The sequence below is a fragment of the Eufriesea mexicana genome, unplaced genomic scaffold (genome assembly GCF_001483705.2).
Source record: "Eufriesea mexicana isolate 0111107269 unplaced genomic scaffold, ASM148370v2 scaffold474474835, whole genome shotgun sequence".
Classification (NCBI taxonomy): Eukaryota; Metazoa; Arthropoda; class Insecta; order Hymenoptera; family Apidae; genus Eufriesea; species Eufriesea mexicana.
In genome coordinates, this window is record NW_016907960.1 from 193464 (window position 1) to 213462 (window position 19999).

General features: G+C 32.4%; 10 protein-coding genes across 10 annotated transcripts in view; 3 read left to right on the top strand and 7 right to left on the bottom strand.

Moving 5' to 3' along the window:
• The window catches only part of cact (NF-kappa-B inhibitor cactus), a 4857-nt gene extending 1376 nt beyond the window's left edge, over positions 1–3481 (bottom strand). Inside the window, exons 1-2 of the mRNA XM_017900380.1 lie at positions 3033–3481; positions 1485–1837 (exon numbers count right to left, since the gene is read on the bottom strand). Of these exons, the coding sequence (XP_017755869.1) occupies positions 1485–1837; positions 3033–3481 (802 nt within the window). The remainder of the gene's footprint in view (positions 1–1484; positions 1838–3032) is intronic.
• A 3283-nt stretch (positions 3482–6764) lies between these two features.
• LOC108548013 (DNA replication complex GINS protein PSF1) lies at positions 6765–7585 on the bottom strand. The gene is made up of 4 exons (XM_017900774.1): positions 7517–7585; positions 7384–7448; positions 6999–7305; positions 6765–6933 (listed from the first exon to the last, which is right to left on the bottom strand). Exons 1-4 carry the CDS (start codon positions 7583–7585, stop codon positions 6790–6792), a joined length of 585 nt encoding a protein of 194 aa, XP_017756263.1. The 3' UTR covers positions 6765–6789.
• Positions 7586–7809: 224 nt separating this feature from the next.
• Positions 7810–8884, top strand: mRpL4 (mitochondrial ribosomal protein L4). Its single transcript, XM_017900741.1, has 3 exons — positions 7810–8183; positions 8266–8674; positions 8739–8884. The coding sequence occupies exons 1-3, from the start codon at positions 7893–7895 to the stop codon at positions 8882–8884; spliced, it is 846 nt and encodes a 281-aa protein (XP_017756230.1). The 5' UTR covers positions 7810–7892.
• A 166-nt stretch (positions 8885–9050) lies between these two features.
• LOC108547873 (hydrolethalus syndrome protein 1) lies at positions 9051–10242 on the bottom strand. The gene is made up of 4 exons (XM_017900580.1): positions 10149–10242; positions 9420–10034; positions 9165–9352; positions 9051–9098 (listed from the first exon to the last, which is right to left on the bottom strand). Exons 1-4 carry the CDS (start codon positions 10237–10239, stop codon positions 9051–9053), a joined length of 942 nt encoding a protein of 313 aa, XP_017756069.1. The 5' UTR covers positions 10240–10242.
• Positions 10243–10541: 299 nt separating this feature from the next.
• Positions 10542–12095, top strand: LOC108547741 (uncharacterized). The gene is made up of 5 exons (XM_017900391.1): positions 10542–10548; positions 11129–11293; positions 11380–11565; positions 11640–11930; positions 12007–12095. Exons 1-5 carry the CDS (start codon positions 10542–10544, stop codon positions 12093–12095), a joined length of 738 nt encoding a protein of 245 aa, XP_017755880.1.
• Positions 12096–12320: 225 nt separating this feature from the next.
• LOC108547881 (uncharacterized) lies at positions 12321–13425 on the top strand. The gene is made up of 3 exons (XM_017900593.1): positions 12321–12435; positions 12673–12725; positions 13226–13425. Exons 2-3 carry the CDS (start codon positions 12692–12694, stop codon positions 13423–13425), a joined length of 234 nt encoding a protein of 77 aa, XP_017756082.1. The 5' UTR covers positions 12321–12435; positions 12673–12691.
• A 353-nt stretch (positions 13426–13778) lies between these two features.
• Positions 13779–15473, bottom strand: LOC108547746 (uncharacterized). The gene is made up of 5 exons (XM_017900401.1): positions 15306–15473; positions 14813–15236; positions 14569–14727; positions 14285–14496; positions 13779–14197 (listed from the first exon to the last, which is right to left on the bottom strand). Exons 1-5 carry the CDS (start codon positions 15379–15381, stop codon positions 13779–13781), a joined length of 1290 nt encoding a protein of 429 aa, XP_017755890.1. The 5' UTR covers positions 15382–15473.
• Positions 15474–15623: 150 nt separating this feature from the next.
• LOC108547755 (uncharacterized) lies at positions 15624–16092 on the bottom strand. The gene is made up of 2 exons (XM_017900411.1): positions 15941–16092; positions 15624–15828 (listed from the first exon to the last, which is right to left on the bottom strand). Exons 1-2 carry the CDS (start codon positions 16090–16092, stop codon positions 15624–15626), a joined length of 357 nt encoding a protein of 118 aa, XP_017755900.1.
• A 277-nt stretch (positions 16093–16369) lies between these two features.
• On the bottom strand, positions 16370–16804 carry LOC108547763 (small proline-rich protein 2B). The gene is made up of 2 exons (XM_017900418.1): positions 16794–16804; positions 16370–16736 (listed from the first exon to the last, which is right to left on the bottom strand). The coding sequence occupies exons 1-2, from the start codon at positions 16802–16804 to the stop codon at positions 16370–16372; spliced, it is 378 nt and encodes a 125-aa protein (XP_017755907.1).
• Positions 16805–17023: 219 nt separating this feature from the next.
• Positions 17024–19984, bottom strand: LOC108548231 (spermatogenesis-associated protein 5). Its single transcript, XM_017901068.1, has 6 exons — positions 19885–19984; positions 19495–19691; positions 19228–19413; positions 17758–19160; positions 17427–17690; positions 17024–17353 (listed from the first exon to the last, which is right to left on the bottom strand). Exons 2-6 carry the CDS (start codon positions 19688–19690, stop codon positions 17024–17026), a joined length of 2379 nt encoding a protein of 792 aa, XP_017756557.1. The 5' UTR covers position 19691; positions 19885–19984.
• Positions 19985–19999: the final 15 nt, after the last annotated feature.

Consider the following 19999-nt stretch of genomic DNA (forward strand, 5'->3'; position numbering starts at 1 on the left):
ACTCTTTCCTCCTTGCTTTCTTCTCCCTCTACTTCTAATTGCTTCGCCAGTCAAATTCTCTAGGCATCGTCTCATCGACCGAATCATCGCAAATACACTTGAACTCCTAACGTAGTTATTCCATTATTGAATCACACGTATCGCGAAAAGCCATGTGTGTCTCACAGCTTTCTAATTTAAGCCTAACCCGAACATATGTTTTTTCGTTTGAATCGATAATATTACACGCGCGTATGTTTACGTTTTCCTTTACCAATCGATAGAATGTAAAGCACGTTGTACGTCACGGGTATGTACGTACTACGCCACGAGCGAAGCAGGTATATAGCAACGAACACGCGAGCTTGCAATTAGGCTAAAAGTTGTTCCATGGCAAAAGCGTAACTTAATTTATTTCGTCATGGTCCAAAATCAGCCGTTACGCCAGCAGTCCGACGTCCCATGTACAACCATATTATGAGCCTAGAATGGAGTGTAAGGATGACGTTATGTGGGAATTCCGGAACTTTGTAAAAGAGTTAAACGTTCACCGTTCGACTATTCCCGCATCGTGATCTCCAACGGTCAGCGTAGAATCATGTACACATCGAGAATAATACGAAGAAACGGTGTGACAAAGGGAAACCGTTGGGTGATATCCGAGACTGTGAAAGATGCGAGCATGGTCAACGGATGAGAAGGTCAATGGGAAAGATTTCTGACTAAACTTTTCTTCGAAGCATCTGAGGCGCTTTTAGCTGGGGCTAAAATTCCCATTTGAATAGTGACCAAAACGGAAGCTACTTTCAAGTCACGTGAATCATTCTCCATACGAAATGAACTTATCGAACGGGCGAAAAGTGTCGATATCGCTATCCCCGAAAATACAATGAATTGTCGATAATGCAATTGTACTTTGATTTTACGGAATTTCCGAACGAAACAAACGGAATAACGGATCGTTCTTGATCCTCGATGAAATCATGGGAAACCCGCGCATAATCGTGGTTACAGGATTGTTCTTCGTGCGAGACGCGCGCGCGCATATGATGCCAATGACTGTTGTTTCATGCGGTAAAAGTTGTTAGGATTTTCCGAGATGCTTCGTTTCTCCTCTCCGCGAGCAATACTGAACGCGCGTCACGCGCACTTCCTTCATTCTCCGCAAAACGTCTTACTCTGCACGCTTCTCCTTATTGTCCGCTAATAAGGACACGCTTTGTTCCCCGTATTTTTTGTGTCATACTTCGATCAAATGTTTAGAGATAACATCATAGATCCTCGCTATTGTTTTACTAATTCAACGTGTTAACATTTGCTGTATGACCTGGCCATCTTTCTAGATCATTAACGTCATTCAAATTTCAGCGGAGCAAAGCCACTATCTGCAAGCAATTGTCCTACCAGACGAGGGTTAATAACGTTAACAGTTAGGCGGAAAATCTTGTTTCGGAGTAGGAACAAAGAGCAATCGAGAAGAATAAGGCCATAAATCGATCAATTACCATCGTAATTCCGTTGTTCGAGATTCTGCGGCAGGGCAGGTATTTTCTTTCCAGGAAGAAGATAATTCCTCTCGACAGGCGTCAAAGGATCGGTGAGTGCCTTTGCCGAAGCAAGATCGCCGGTCGCACACGCCAGGTGAAGGGCCGTGTTTCCACGAAAGTTCCTCAGTGCCGGATTTGCACCTGCCAGAATTAGCCGCCTAACGATCCTTGGTTGCCGCGTTAGTACAGCCAGGTGCAGGGGCGACTGGCCGTCGTCGTTCAGAATATTCAAGAGGCACAGATGCGGTGCCATTCTTATTAAACTGAACGCAGCCTCCAGGAAGCCTTGCACTATGGCTATATGCAATTGCCTAGAAAAAAAGAAGTAAAAGATAGAAATTATTAATGGTATTAAAAAACGAAAACATTTCGCCATGAAAATGGAATTTATCGGAATTTCTCACCCTGCGATGAGTAATCGAGATATTACATTAGTCGTTGCTTGAGATAGTGCACGTGTTTACGCGAGTTCGGCGTCGACCTCGAAGCGCCACTATGATTTTTTCCTCATTTCGTACAGTTTGTTTTTTTCATGTATAAAGGTCAATGTTTCGTCATTCTCTAATGACGTGTGCAACGATTTGATAAAGTTTTCTATCCGCTGACGATTGCACATAATAATAGTGAAAATATGACGTAAGGAAAATTGCGTAGTTTTGATGTACGAAAATTATTAAAGAATATTATCGACTGTGACCTTCTATTACTTCGCAATCTCATCTCGTTGATGTAAGAAAGATCTCATAGATACGTATGTATCTCGCGGTTACAACAGTTCAATCGGTCAATGTGCTTCGCGATGTGAAACACGTATAAGACGATCGATCGATTCACGCGTATACGATGACGCGTGACAATATTTGCTTCGATCAAGACATTTCCCGTGTGGTCACAAAAACAGTAATTGTGTTTAATAATGATGTTTATCTTGAAATATTCGTAACGTCGTTTAGTTGGAACGACGATACAATCAAATTCTCGTTGATTTCCTCCATTTAGCGTTATTAACCTCTCCGTTGTTTTCTTTGTGAATAGTAGACTAATACGCGAGAAATTGTGTGTATGAATTTACGTGTGTCGTATTAAACGAAACTTCCTACATGCTTTAACCGACACAAGGAAAAAATGTATGTAAATCATCAAGTCATTGTTTCATCATGCAAAGAGACTAACATCCATTGAATGAGACGTGTTATTATTATCGTACTATCGATCGATAAACTTAAAAACATTAATGTCGCTATAACGCAACGCGGGCTACAGGTTGCATCGAAACTGAGCATGCGCAGATCTGTATCGTTTATCTATATATATTAAATTATCTATCGTTTTATTTTGCTACTTAACGATCATGTTAGTCATATCGGTGATTTCAGAGAGAAGTATTACGTATTCCTAATGTGACGCGCAGAAAAATAATTCGTGTGAGAAGATTAATTGAAAAATTGCGTATTATTAATTAGGTCAAGCTTATTTTGAGAGGCAGAAGTTAAGTAGATTACTTACGTGTCACCATCGTCGTCTTGTGTATAGTAGAGCTGCCAAGGTTCCTCATTGAGTTGTTTTTCAAGGGATTGATGCGGTACATGTCGCAATGTCGAAGCATCGTGTTGCTCGCGTTTCTTAGCGCTTACTGGAGTCAATTCGACAGTAGGTTCAGCCTGAACTTTGCCACTTGCCAGAGGATTCAATGTAACTTGCTTCAGTGTAAGCTGGCTCAAGCTTTCGCTTAAACCAAGATCCACGCCACTGTCTGCTCTCATTGGTTCCGGGGCGACGGGTGCGGTTGTTGCAACATTCAATTCGTAGTCGCACAGCTCGGAACTGACTTGGAGATTTCCACTGGACAAAAATCCGGAATCAGTGTGGCCCGAATTACGTTGTTCTTCGCACTTGTGTTGTTCGTTCTCTGGAATATTGCTCTCCACCGGTGTCGTTCTTGACGAATGCCACATTTTCGATGTCGATATTCGATCCGTGCACGAAGATCGACTTTTTCCCGCTCGTCGAAAGGAAAACTACCACGTGATTCGTGTACACATACACAAACACAGAGCTATGCACTGTGTATACACTACAATTTTCTAAAATCTTGACGCAATAATTCTACGTAGTTTTTCGAGTGAATGATTAATCGGCTTTTACGATTTCGTTCGATTGTCCTTCCTCTATACAAGAACACGTTCGTCTCTATTTCGTTCGTTCGCAAGCGACGCCACTGCTCCGTTTATTCGAGCAATCATTCGATTGTCGTTCGCCTCGAACAGCTGGCTTCTTTATGTGTGTTCGGTTTCTCGTTGCGTTGCATTCTCGTTTCGACTGTGTTCGTAGATATCGGCGGCTAGTGCACGTCTTTCCACGATAACTTTGCGTTCATGAAGATATGTTTCACGTACAGGTGCGGAAGCCCGTTTGACGGGAAAGGTTATGTAAATAACAATTTGTCTTTTTGACAAAAAAAAGCAGCGACAAAAAGAATTCTGTATATATATATATATATAAATATATGTATGTGTGTGCGTGCGTATATGTATATATACTCGTTAATCGTACGAATTCGTAATCGTGTCGAAACTCCACTCAACGCGCTGTCTGAAAACGAACTAACCGTGGAACGTTAGGTGACGCGCTGAGTAACTTCCACGATGGCCGCGGTGCACAGTGGAACCTCTGGCGGTACAGGCGGCTTGCGAGTCTCAAAGGGGAAGGGTAGGGGTGGGAAAACCCATCGTCCTCTGGCAGGGCCAGCTGCACGTATACACTGTGTACTCAATTTAACTTGACATTCTTTAGATAACCAGTTTAGAAAAAGAAAGCTGAATCGGGAGCTTCATAAAAATTCCTCACACTTATTTATTTTGATTAATTTCATAATTTTACACGGAACAACTATCTGCGAATTATCTCGCTTTTTTCCCACAAATCGGTAATTTCCAGTAAATTGCGGATATTGGTTACAAAAAGTCGTCTCGAGGCGTCAATCGTTAAGGTAAAAACTAATAATTATTCCCCTCTCGAATTATTTTTCTCTACATGCAACAATCTAACCAAACGAAAGATATACACGGGGCTAAAGTTTCTCGACCGTATACGAACGTAAGAAATTTCTTGACACCGTGCATTCGACCGCGTATTTTCATTGCAGTCATTTACCTGCTCATAATTTATCTACCTGTTATTCTTCCTTTTATCTTCGTTATTTCTCTTTTTGACTGATGATCATAAAAAGGGGCGTATCCAATGGTAACCGAGGACAGAGGCTAATGAACTTTCGTTTTAAATCTTTATATCGCATTTAGACGGTCAAGAAATTTCGATCAAATTTTATCGTAGATTCGAAACGCGGCAAGAAAGCATTCGTTTGTCACGACGATTTTAAACGTGTACGTGTATGTTTCTACAGGAAGATGCAGATTTCACCGTTCTACTTTCTTTTCGAATCACTAATACGTACGATACAAACTCATTGGAAATTCCATCGGCATTTCCGATTTGGAAACTTTACTAATATTCACGGGTAATCTAGAAGGTTATTACCGCATTACGTACGATATATACCAAGAAGATACGATAGAACGACGCCCTCCGAACTGTGAAAGCGAATCTCGGTCCTATTCATGGTCGTTTAAATACGGTTTTCCCCAAAGATGGTTACTGACACCCAGCCTTAAAACAAAGGAAACCCGTACTTGTTATCGTTCGTTACACAAACGGCCGGCACACCGATAGTTCCAGGCCATTGTTATAATATGTACTTTTCTATAATCCGACGGTTACACACAGTCTACTTCGAAAATAATAGCTAATTGCAGCTACGTAAATGGGACGATTAGTCAGTGAAAAGTCGCTGCGAGCGAAAAATGAATGAGGCTGTAAAAGCATTTGTAAACGATAGCTTTAATCCTTAGACCGATGACAAATGAATTATATAATTTTACGTAATCGTCCGTTAATAACGAATTCGATAAAATGCTACTGTTTTTTCCATTTGTAATTCACAAGAGAAAATATAATCGGCTAAATAAATTTTGCCAATCCAATATCATGAGTCATATAATTCATTGATAAAAAAATTGATTTATTATGGAAAGAAATTCGCCAATGACCTTGAAAAGAAAAAAAGATAAAAAAAAAACGTGACCAAATTTTTTTGTATTAACAGTGGATGAGAGTTCGGTACTCAAGTTATCTGGGGAAAACCTGATTGTGATAAGCTTAAAACATGTATTATCTCTCGTTTACGAGAACCAATTTCCCAGTAGATATACCATAGATTATCAATAATTTAGCTATTGCACCTTGAATTCACTTCTTAAAAGTTATATCTGTATTAAATACTCTGACATAATTCATTTTTGAGTGTCGATTTCATTCTCAACTATGAAGTTCAAAGGATCGATGGCAAATGGATTTTTTAAGAAGCAATGAGATCGTTTTATTACTTGTATTTAACTAAGTAAATTTAACTAAGTTAAATACAAGTAATTAATAGTATTTTAACCGTTCAAAATCTGAAGAAACACGATGACTCAAATGCGAAGCGGATAAAGTACTGGGTCAGTTTACTTTATCCTCGTCATGTTTTTGAATTCTTGTACGAATATATTTTATTAATTTATTAAGTAAACAATTTAAAGATATTGTTTATTTAATAACCCAATTTTTATAGCTTATATTTAAATTACTTTCATCTAATAATTACAAAAGGGTTTGACGAAAACATGAATGGTTTATTGAACAAAAATTATCATATATTTGTTAAAAGATCACTTACCCATTAATTATAAGTGTAGTTGCAATTGGGACGAATAAAGGGCAAACCGATCTTCAGATTTAGGCGATGACAAGTGCGTTGTTTACGTCGTTTTCTATTAGAAGGAAGAACTGTAGTTATATTACTTTGTATATGAGATTATGTATGAGATACAGTAAGTCTTACGACAGAGGCAAACAAAGTAATTCACATGAGTGAGGCGCTGTGTAGCGTGTGCGGACAAGTTTCCAACTCCATCGAAGAATCGACTGCGCGCTACTAAACGGAATTTAAGTTTGCACGGGAATTTCCCAATAAAAGGAAACATGGATATGCGGGCTCAGAAATTTTTTAAAGGCAATTTTGAATAAAAATTAACCAGGCACTTTCACTCATATAAGTTTAAAATTCAAATATTTTAAATATTTCATGAGCATATATTTTTTACATGGAATTTAAGTCTGGTATACAAAGTAATTTTCATTTTAACAAAATATAAAGATAATTATGTTATGTACTATTATGTTCAAGTATGCCCTGTCTTATCAGTGGTTCACATATAGTTCTTGGCAGTAAATGATATGTATTTTTTTTTAACAATATAATCTGACCATCTTCCAGTTCCAATTTTCCAAAATCTACCACACACTTTACCTGAAATAATGTCACATTTTTATATTTAATTATTATTAGAATGAAGTTTAAACAACTTTGCTTACCTCTACATAAGGAGTCTTTGGAGGTAAGATATTTGCTGTTAGATTAAATCCATGGTCATCTCCCAAAGATCTCATATATGTAGCTAAACATTTATTGTATGATTGAAACCACTGAACTTCAGCATTTAACAGATTAGAATTTATTTCTGCAGGTAGAATACTTCCTAATTCCCAACGTAGTTCTCTTAGTTTTCTCATTCTATTATATATATATGCTAAAACGCATCTTTTGTTTCTTGTTAATGCTATATGTCTTAACTGTACAGATGGCAATAAAGCCATATTATCACCATTTCGGATGGCATTGCTGAAAAATATTTATTCAAAAATATATCTTTTTTATGTTTTACAAATGATTGTTTGTATAGCTATATTTTGTACAAACCTATCTGCCATATTCGCATTATAGAGAGATTGCATCTCTTCTAAAATTTCTTTAACTAATACTTCCTACAAATAAAACATTTTTTTAGATCATTATATAATTAACTTTAATTTAACAATATTATACAACCTACATTAAATGGTAGTATATCAGAGAATAAATCTAGTTCTGATATAAGTTTAAAACCCTTCCTTCCATACATATTTAAACAATAATATTATAAATTAGAAGGAAAGGATGTACAATACTACTGGCTTTAATAATAAATATAATATTTTTAAATCATTGACTATTGTATAAAATATTACTAGTTTTAACAATGACTATTTTAAAATCATCAGTTGCTGTGTAAGATGAACAAACTACCACATGCAACAGTACTGACATCTATACAATTTTTGTTTCTAGCGACATCTTACGTTAAATCAAAAGTTATCGAAAAATAGTTAGGTTATTGTTATAACAACAAACATTGTTTAAATTCAATAATAAGAAATTTCTTTACAATAATGTTGTCGTTTAGGAATGTTGTGGCAAAACTACAAACATGTCCACCTCAAATATTAATGTACTGTACAAAAGCTGTCACGGAAACAATCACTCCATATATTTCAAAGAAAAGTTATCCGAATGAAAGTTTTCTTTACCAAAAACCGCGGGAAGTGTGGTTAGAAAATTTAGATACTGTTCAAAGAAAAAAGTTAGGACTTGTAATTTTACATCCTCATGTTTATGCAACATCTCCTAGGATAGATATAATTCATCAAAATGTGCGATGGCAAAGAATATATCGTTTTGTGGTGATTGTCATATTCACTGATTACTTTTATTAATTTTAAATCAAGAATTATAAACTAGATAAATTAATTCTTTTTATTTTAGTCTTATGCACATACAAAAACACGTGCAGAAGTAAGAGGTGGTGGCAGAAAACCTTGGCCACAAAAAGGATTGGGCAAAGCACGCCATGGTAGTATACGTTCCCCATTATGGAGAGGTGGTGGTATCATACATGGACCTAGATCTCCTACACCTCACTTCTATATGCTTCCTTTCTTTACCCGTGTTGCTGGACTTACATCTACGTTGTCTGTTAAATTGGCACAAGATGATTTATATATCATTAATAATTTAGAAATCCCAACAAATGAACCATCATATATTGAAAAATTAATAGAAGAGAGAAATTGGGGTCCTTCTGTATTATTTGTTGATACCGATGATATAATGCCTAAAAATATCTCAGAAGCTACATATACAATAAAGCATGTAAATTTAATGCCTGTATATGGTAAGTTACATATTAATAAATCCTATGTTACTTATATCACATTCATAATACATTTATTTTTTAGGACTCAATGTTTACAGTATGCTAAAACACAATACTTTAGTTCTTACTGAGAGAGCTGCGCGTTTAATTGAAGACAAAATACTATATCATTTACATAGACCAGATTCTCATAAATTAATGGAAAAGTTTAAACTTAACCAGCAATAAAAATTAGAAAACTAAGAAATAAAACATTTGTTTGTTGTTTATCAAATTGCATTTATTTTCTTTAACAGTAAATAATTATTCATTATAATGTAATATACTTATCAATATTATGTTTCTTAAAATTATTTATTCCTAACTAAAAAATTGATACCTAGATGAATAAGGGTTATTTTTTCTTTAATATTGGCATACTGCTTGATTTTTTAGACAGAGGCTGCAAATATAAATATTAATAATAACATAATATCTAATTATAATTGTTAAAAATGAGGATTTTTACCATTGGTTGAGGGTCTCCACCTAACATTTTTTCTCGAATTGCCCACCTTACACTTGAATGTTTAGCTTCTCCAGGGAAAGACATTTGTTTCCATTCTTGTTGATATTTTTGATAAAGTATAACTGGGTCAGTCTTTTTAAGATTTTTACTTCTTTGAGAGTCTAGTTGCAATCTCCATGGTCTGATAACTATATTCAACAATAAAAAATAAAATTGTACTTATAAACTGTTATGTGTAATATGTTACATTCTTACATGATTTTGTTCCAGAATAAGTATTTCTTGTAGATGATGTACTTTTTGTTTGACTACTTGTAACATGTTCTTGTTGATGTTCTAAAATATTCGGTGCACTCATAGGACGGATAGATTGTATAGGTGTTGATTTTCCCTGATTTGCTATTTTATCATGTTGTGGTTTCATTTTACTCTGTATTCCTATATGAAAATCTTTTCTCAAACACTCTTCATATTTACTTTTACTCTTTAACTGAGGTTTGTCTTCTTCATTATCATATGAGATACTGCTAGATTTAACACTATAATTTTCTTGTGTTTTCATAGATTTTGATTTTGGTTGTAACATATCCAATTTGTCTTTTGTATTTATATAGTTTTTTTCAATATTTATAAAATTTTTGTTTCTTTTATCATTTGATAATTTTGTCACTTTTACCTTCACAAGAGAATCATCAATATAAGAACTAGAAGAATTAGTGGAGATAGTATTTTCTACTGAATAAAATTCTGTTTTCTCTTCTCTAAGAAGTTCTTTGATCATATTTTTTTGTTTGTCTATTATTTTTCTTCTAATTTCTTCCTTTCTTTGTTGCCTTTCATGTTCTTTTACTTTTCTATATAATTTTAAATCTTATACAGAGAAAAAGAATATAAATTAAAAAAATGAATGCAATAATACAAGATACATTATGCATAAGATACTTAAATATTAACGATAACAGAGATAAAAAAATATAATATTACCTTTCATAAATGCTTTAAGCTGTTCAGCAGTAATTCCAACAAATCCCAAGGAATTAAGAAGGACAAGTACGTCTCTTGGGTCGTCATTCATTATTGATAAAATAAAATTGATTTATAACAATAAACGACAACAATGAAAAATATCACCGATTATTTCCGAAACACTATTTAAATGATAGAAACGTTGAATTCGATTGTTTCCCTAGCCATAAATTACCTATAACTATTTAGATGGTTATGCGAACGTTTGTTTAAAAAGAATTATTTCAGTATATTGGAAATTTATTTTGTTATCTAAATGTTTCAGTCTTATTATTAAGAAATGAAAATTTATACACAAACACTTTTAATGCAGTTTGTTACTTCTTATATACAATATTTTATGGAATAAAAATGTCTAGTAAGTACACACTCTATAAAGTAAATATACTTGAGGTTAAAGGTTCTCAATTAAAATTTAACGGATGTTCATTCGCCATCTCTTAGGAAAAGTATGAATTAAAAAGACCGTACGGAAGAATTCAAATAATTGCTAAAATGTATTAAAATGAATCATTGAACGTGAAATATTTTTAATAAGAAAGATATTTTGTCGATATTAAGCGATATGAATGTTTTGAATAAATAAATAAATATCATATCCAACGTTTACGTGAAACATAATCTGTTTCTCATGTTACAGAATATTCCACAAACGTTTATATTACGAACAATATAATCGGGAGCTGCGCAGAACCTTTCACATGCGCTTGATTTAAGTTTAACGAAGCATGTTTAATTGTTCATTAGTCTGAAAACTAATCTTCGTAGAAAATGTCGCCGATCGGATATATTGCTTTTGTGTTTATCATTGCAATAATAATAAATTCCTTATCAGGTAACACTTTATTTTTAAATTGTCTATAGGCAAAAATAATTTAATGTTTAAAAACTGTAACTGATAAATTTAAAACGTATCGACGAGTATTTTTATTTTTCAGGTATATGCGCCTCAGAAATTTATAGTTTAGATGTTCCACTCGTTGTGCGTAATGGAACTGGACCAATTGACCTTTCTTGTAATTACAATCTCAGGGAAAATGAGAACGGTCTTGTGGTGAAATGGTATCACAATACAGATCAAATCTATCAGTGGATACCACCAAGTAATTTTAATCACGATTTAACTATTTGATCCGAAGTGAACCTACAAAATATATAACTTTTCTTTTTATTTTTATTTTAACTGTAGTGTCACCTCAGGACATAGGAGTGATAAACGGATATACGGAATATCCTGAAGAAAATTTAAGACATCCCAATTCTCGATCTATTATCAATTTAAAAATGGCTATCATCGAAATGAGCGGGGAATATACTTGTACGATTAGCACCTTTCAGGAAGAAGATACGAAGAAAACAAAAATGATTGTTTATGGTAAGTCTGTGATTATATATAATAATTCAAAAATTTATATTAAATATACCTGACTGTATTATATTGTATTGCAGTGCCAGAAGTTAATACAACCATTCGTGTCTCCTCATTCAACGAAAGTCATCTAAACGTAATATGTGTCGCAAATGGAGCACAACCACGACCAATATTAAAGATTTACACGGAAGGAATCGAAGTGAATAATTATCATGATAAAATTGAGAGAACAATAGCATATGAGAATATTCTTTTCGTAAAACGCAGCGCAATCATAGAGAATCCTCTAGAACCACTGCTATTAGAATGCGAAATTTCTATACCCTATACAGATTATAAACGCAGAGAGAGGATTGTTTATTACCCCAGTGCGAATCGTTTCGATTGACGCATAAAATAAGAAACAAATTAATATATCTACATAATTATTTATTTTATTTTCAGCTCAAATGTTATCGCAAAGAAGTAGTGCAACAAACTATCGAATTGGTATCGTCACTGTCATTTTCTACATAGTATTGTTATTAAAGTAAATAAATATACATATATAAGATTGTAAATATAAAATCTCATAAATTTCTTGTATTAAGTTCCACGTGTATGTAAATCATCAAATTCTTTGCAACTTTTTTCGCTATAAAATATAAAGTTTTGATAAATTTATATCTCTATACAGTGGAATAGTAAATTCGTCCAATTATAGCGATATTTCAACTCAAAAATCTCTGTAAATATCCTGTCAAGGCAGAGAATGCAATTGCGTGTGCGTTAAGGATTAAGGAGGAAACTGGGGTTGGTGGGGAGATATATCTTCAGCCGGCGATCCTCGGCAAGATTATCACTTACTGTTCGACGCTCATCCGCAAAGGATTCGTAAGTTGACGTCCTTAAAATTAGTTTTTCAATCATTTAAATCTAAAATTCTTTTAATCTATTCTATCCTAATATAAATTTGATCTATTACCTGTGCACCGTGTTATCGTTTTTTTTTATTTTTAATTTATATTTGACAATAGATGATAGAAACGATAAAGTATAAAATGATTGTGTTGTTTGTGATTTAAGATATTCATTTATCATATATATATTTTTTTCTGTTAAATCTAACAGTGAATTATCAAACCGGAAAATGAATTACATTTGCGTGATACTGTTTCTTATAGGTAAGCAATATTTAATTTTTATAATAGTAGATGTGCATATATTTAACATTTATTGCGAGTAGAAATACATTGAGATTAATGAAATAATTACACAAATAATGAAACGACTTCATGAAATATTGTTCTGCCTAAAATAATTATTACAATATTGTTACATTTGTTGCTGAATATCGAATAGAAGCATAATGAAAAAAAAGAGCATGTTCAAAAAAGACATAATTTTTTAAATATTTTTTTTGAACTAATAAAAATAGAAAAAAAAGTTTCACAAAATTTAATTATAATATGCAACAGCTTCGGTCCTTTTTAAATGCAATGACTTGTAATTACTTGCTTAAAATTCATCGATGGAGGTAGGCGTCACTCGCGACATACATAAATGCATTTCTTCGTCCTTTTTTAAATAAGTCATTCTTTTTACTCAAGCATGCTTTAGCAAATTATTTTAGTTCGGTGAAAATGAATGAAATAAAAATATAAATATATTTTTTACAATGTAGTGTGCGCATTGTGGATCTTTGAAGGAACTTTATCCTGCGACCAGTGCGGTAGAGAATGCGCCGATATATGTGGAACTCGACATTTTCGTGCTTGTTGCTTCAACAATATGAAAAAAAGGCAACTCGATGTTGGATCAAAATTATGGATAAGACCACGCCGATACATGGTATGGTTGCAGCCGGATTTCGACATGTACTAATTATTTGATTGTTTTGTACTTCTGTATCAGTATGCTTCATTGAAACCAAGGTACTATATATACTCAGGGATAACTTTTTAATTGTAATTATAAATGTCTTAGTTTTGCAATATTATTGCTCTAAGAATATTTAATGTACTATAATTTGCTTACATTATGAAATGCGATAAATCAAATAAATTGTAAGTACGATAGTACTTACTACCTCCGTAAGTACGATATTTATTATTTCTATAAAAAAATTTTTTTTTTTAAATAGTAAGAAAATAAAAAATGAAGTGAAACATCTTTCATCAAATAATTTTATTTTGATACTATTTTATTCATTTGATTTTTGTACATGTTCAAAATATTTAAACAATCCAATTCCTTATGCGTTTCATTGTTTTTTGAAACAAGACAGTCTGCTTTTTTTTGTCAGAACAAATCTCTAATTTCTCTAATAATTTTTTGCTTTTATTCCTTATCATATTCCACCGTAATTTATCCAAACCAGGATATGATTCATTGTTTAAAAGTATTAATAAATCCGATGTATTATTAGCGTCATCAAAAGTAATTAATTTTTTCTTTATTTGATCATTTTTGTGTTTTTTTCTGATTATAGACACGTTTCCAGTATTTGTGGAATACAATTTTTGTTTATTATCCGGAATATTTATTGTTTTTTCCTTTGTATCTTCAGTTTTTGTAAATGTCCCATGGCCTTTTTTAGAACTTATTGGTGTGTTTGGAATATATTTTAAATTAAAAGTGCGACGATCTATAATTTCTACAACATAAAGTAAATTTTATAATATTTGTATATAAATAATATTCTTCGTTATAAAATTATTTACTTATAAATTAATTTTAATACCTCCTCTATCATCATTAGAAATAACATTTTCACTCTGATTTGAAAGTGAACTGTGTACAATACTTTGATCTTCCATATGAGGAAATGCATTTTCAGATTTGGTTTTCCTGCTATAATCTTGTATATCAATGATTACATTTTCATCTGAATCATATCCACGAGGGGTAATTAATTTAAACATTATATTTTTTAATCCATAACTACTGGGTACACTGTATAAACATAAATTATTTAAATATTATATTCTTTTTATAATAGTTCATTATATTTATCCTTTTACATGCCTTGGGATAGGTTCATCTATCCATGGTATCGATAACCATGATTTCAAATCATTTGCAAATTCATAGTCTTTAGGGAGCCAAGATACTCCAACGACTTCAAATAAATTTAGGTACTGATACAACTTATTATACCATATACATGAATTTTTAATCAGATACCTTGATAAAATCCTATGGTAAAATATCCTGATATTTTATAGATACAATTCATCAATATATACTATATAACAGGAAAATAACATACCATATTCTGCTAACAACAGCATATGCAATAACAGCAATACACCATGCATGTCCTAAACCTATTCTACACTTAAGAAAATGTGCGGAGTATTTAGAAACCTCTTCTATACGTAACATGAGTTTTGCAAATCCCTGTGTTTTGACTAAAACATATTCTATCATTTGTTTACTTGGCAATGTAGTATACTTTGTATTTACTTCAACATAGTTCTTTAAATTCTTATATTCTTTTTGAAGTGACAATGATAAATATTTAAGCAAAGCTTTATTTAATTTAGACATTGATTTGGCCCCTTTATCATTTCGAAATTTACTTTTCATACGATAAATTAGTCTACTAAGAATTGCAGCTTCTTTGTGTAATAATTCTTGACATGTTAAATCTTTTATAACTTTATCCAGCATTAACAAAAATTTAGTTGCATCTAACAATGATAAAAATAAATAATACAATTTTTTTAATATTCTTTATTTACAAACCGTATGAGGCTTACCAAACTTTTGATTTTCAACGTGACAAGTTGCATTTGGAGGTCGTTCTAATTGCATATGATTCCATATTGCTTCCATGTTGATTATTTACTTCGAATATAATTTATTTTTTGTACGAGTAACAAAATACAGATATAACCTCACTTCTTGCATGTGTACACAAACGTCAATATAAGAACACAACCATAGTTATATTTTATTTATTTTTATTAATACCTTATAATTTAGAAAACGTAAAATGCAATCAGTATATACGCTTAAATGTAAATATGATATAAATTCATTCGAATACATAAGTATATATGATATGAAACATACTATTATCGACGACAATATACACTTATTCCTCGAAAATCAGTCGGAGTAACAGGGACTGGTCGAGATAATACAGGAGAACTTGGAGGTAGATCAAGAGGAAGTAGTTTATATACTCCACGATATCTGAAACCTCCTTGTATAATAGGACGGTACATTAAATTTGTCCATGGACCATAATTTTGCGGCGAATTCGCAGGCTGTTTAAATCTCCAATATGTAATTAAAATATGTTAATAAAAGGGCAAATAATAGATGTTCTGAACTGTATACTGAAACCTGTATTATGTGTAGATACAATAAATTATTATTAAATCATTACCTGACAGCCTTTATTGGTTTTATTTTCGGACAGTATGGTTGATTAGTTCTATGTCGCTCAATATTTAATAAAGGCCAGTTGCACGTTGTGACCGTGCAACTGATTCTATCAAAATGAGATAGAGGACAAAGATCACATATTTTTTTGTCCATTGTAGTTCATACATTCGTAAATTTACTAAAGGTTTTTTAAGTGTAAAAGTTTAATTGACTAATAGCCATTTTGAGTGAAAAAACTGAATATTGTTGTAATGATATTTGTTTTGTATACATCTGTATTTCAAATTTATAGAAATATACACATATATATAACACAAGATTTAATACAAACAATATTATTTTATGAGACCTAACAGTAAATATCTTATTTTTGAGATAATTATATACGAAAGGGGTAAATAGATATTGGGATATAAAGCAGATACGACTTTCAGCAAGCATATGATAAACAAGGATGACACCTGATTGTTCCAATATAGAATAATCCACCAGTAGTAACAGGTGCTCTAAAGACAGGTCCGCATTCAAAAGGAGCTGGCACTGGCTTAGGTGAAGGTGCACAAGTAATACACGGATGACCTGTGCAAGGCGGACAAACAAAAGGACGCGGGGGGCAAGGTAACAGTGGCGGTTGTGGGGGGCATGGCATACAGGTAATTGGTACAGGTGAACAACAATTAGATTTTGGTTCCAACTTGTATGGTGCTGGACACGTGTAGCAACAAATAGGTGTCGGTGGGCACGATGTAGAGCATAATGGTGGGCATTGTGGTTCCATTGGTGGACAACAACCGCAACTAAAATAATATTTAAATTGACCGCCATTGCATTTATCAAAGATAAGATAATTATACCTTTCAATCATGTTTTTTAAATCGTTTTTAGTGAAACACCGTTCACATTTTACGAATACCGACATTTAACTCGATAATGTAATTAGTAATTATACAACTACAAATTTTATTAATATTTCCGAACAAAAACCTGAAGTTCGGTTGTAAAATAGTAGAAGGGTACAATTAAACATTTAATAATTCCGGCAAATACAGACACATTCAATGATTATACGACAAGTTATTTAAGGTTAATGTATTTTATTCATATAATCATTATATAAATTTATTAAAGATGGCGGAGTTCGAGGGGTAATTATGGATAATGCTGCTTTAAAATGTTCTTTCGTAATTATAGTAGCGTTCAAATCTTCCTCAAGTGCTTCCATCGCTGCTTCGTGACAAATCGCTTGAATTTCTGCTCCAGAATATCCTTCTGTAAGATCAACTAAATCACGAATTTCTATATCTTCGGCGATGGGCATATTTTTTAATTTTATATCAAAAATCTCTTGTCTAGTTTCAAAGTCAGGTAATGGCACATATATTATTCTATCCACACGTCCTGGTCGAAGAAGTGCCTGCACAAAAACAATATTTTAATTAATAAAAAATTGTATGCTGAATATAATTATTTACTATAATGTGGCTGACTTTATCAATTTTGTCGGGTCGATTAGTTGCTGCCACTAATGTAACACTGCCTAATGCAGTAATTCCGTCGAGTTCTGTTAATAGTTGTGCTAAAACTCGCTCTTGCACGTTACTTCCGCCGCCGGACGATGAGCTTCTTTCACCCCCTAATGCATCAATTTCATCGATAAATATTATGGAAGGTGAAACTTGTCTTGCTTTCCTAAATATTTCTCTTACAGCTTTCTCAGATTCACCCACCCATTTAGAGAATAATTCTGGTCCCTAGGATTAACATATCTTGTTTAGAATGGAAAAATTGTGCATCTAACATCCTTCCTTTATTCCTTACCTTTATATTTAAAAAGTTTACTTTACTTTCTGTGGCAAGGGCTTTTGCAACCATTGTTTTGGAACAACCAGGTGGTCCAAACATTAAAACTCCTTTAGGTGGAGTTATACCCATCCTGCGAAATGCTTCGGGATGACACAACGGCCATTCGATAGCTTGTTTTAATTTTAATTTTAAATGTTTTTGCCCTCCTACATCCGACCATCGTACATTCGGTACTTCTATTAAAACTTCTTTCATAGCTGATGGTTTTGTCACAGTTAAAGCGCGTTCGAAATCTGATAACGTTACTTTTAACGAAGTATTGGAAGTAGTATTTGGTTTGTGTTGATATTTTACAGCATTTAAAATTGCTTGAGAACACAAACCATACAGATCAGCGCCAACAAACCCATGAGTAACAAACGCAACATTTTGTATATCTTCTGGAGATAGCGTATTTGGTATTTTTGCTAACATTTTTTTAAATATTTCTGTGCGCATACTAGGAGTAGGAACATAAATTTCAAATTCTCTGTCTATTCTGCCCGGCCTTCTAAGAGAATTGTCTACAAAATCTATTTTCGAAGTTGTAGCAAGTATTACAACATTAACATTTCTATTTTGTATATCATCAAAAAGTGCTGTTAGCTGTGAAAGGACTCTTCTTTCATGATCTGTACTTGAAGTACTTCTTTTAGGACATAAGCTATCAACTTCTTCTATTAAAATAATACTTGGTGCTTTAGCTTTAGCTTCCATAAAAATATCTTGCAATTTTTTCTCTGTTTCACCTAGAGATTTACTATAAATATCTGAACTGTAAATAGTAATGGAATTGATATCATATTCTGATATTAAGGCATTAGCAATAACAGATTTACCGACACCAGCAGTGCCATATAATAATATTCCTTTACTAATAAAAAAATCTCCAATGCTTTGGCATCTACCAAGACCAATGTCAAGGACATGTTTTATATCTTCTATTACTTTGTCATATCCTCCAATATCTTGTAACTTATATTTAACTTTCTTGTACTCTTCTTGTTTCTCCCCCTGTTTTTCATTTAAAATTGTCCATTTCGTATTGTAAAGAGCTTTATAAAATTTGGTACTATGTTCTTGATCAGTTATATTTAATTGACTTAATTGTTCAGTGAAATTAACGTCTGAGCACTCATTTGATATAACTTTGATAATCTTATAAATTAGTTTCTTGCCATAGAAAGGCACACTGAATTTATTACCCACAGTAAAAATTTTTTCCTCGTTGTGATTTTTAAGTATTACGTTAAGTTCCATAGTTGTTTCTGGTAATGTTTGCTTCCCAACACTGCAGATTATAAATTCTTTAGCAATATTAACAGAGTAATTTAATTTTTGAATCCTAACTAAACCTTGAAGGTTATTTAATTCTTTTGCTAAAAGAAAAATATTAATACAAATATTTTTGCATACATTATTTAGGAAAATTAAAAAAAATTTTACCATGTTTTGTTAATGAAACACTAGTTAGAGCTTTATCTTTAGTTGGCCATGCAGTTTTAATAACTTTGTTTTCTCCAGCAATCACAACAGCAGAGTCTCCAATTGCAATTTCACATAATTGCAAAGCAGATTGAGATATAAATACCATGTCATCAAATGCTCTTACAGAAATATTTTTTGGTTGATCTATGCAATAAACATTTATATACATTTATATTATTACGTTAGAGATATAAGTAATGATAAATATAAGAACATATATTTTACCTAATAAATTATATGTTTCTATACTGCTATATAATATATTATTGTAAATGAAATCATGATTCCATGTTTCAAGATTAGGTGGACAATTGGTGAGATGTACTTCGAAATCTTTTTGTGCTAAAATACTCTGACATGCACCACATGTCATCCAAGGAGAAAGACTTTTTCTTCCACTTTCTTTTGTTTTTGAAGTCATTCTGCAACAATACAAATAATTGATAAAACATAAATCATAAAGCATTACTATTTTGTCATTTTGTAATAGAGTTTATAAAAGTATTAGTTTTTAAAGATATTAAAAGAAACGAATATTTATCTGGGAGAACATAACCTATAAGTTACGTAGAAGTGTTCTATATCAAATACAATAAAGGAAAAAAGAAAACATACATCTTTATAAAATGTGTGCAAATATATATGAACGTTCTTAAGTTGTAAGTTTCAGTATTAAAATTAGTACAAAATATAAAATTTCATAAAAATGTTTATAATCAAATGCCATCTA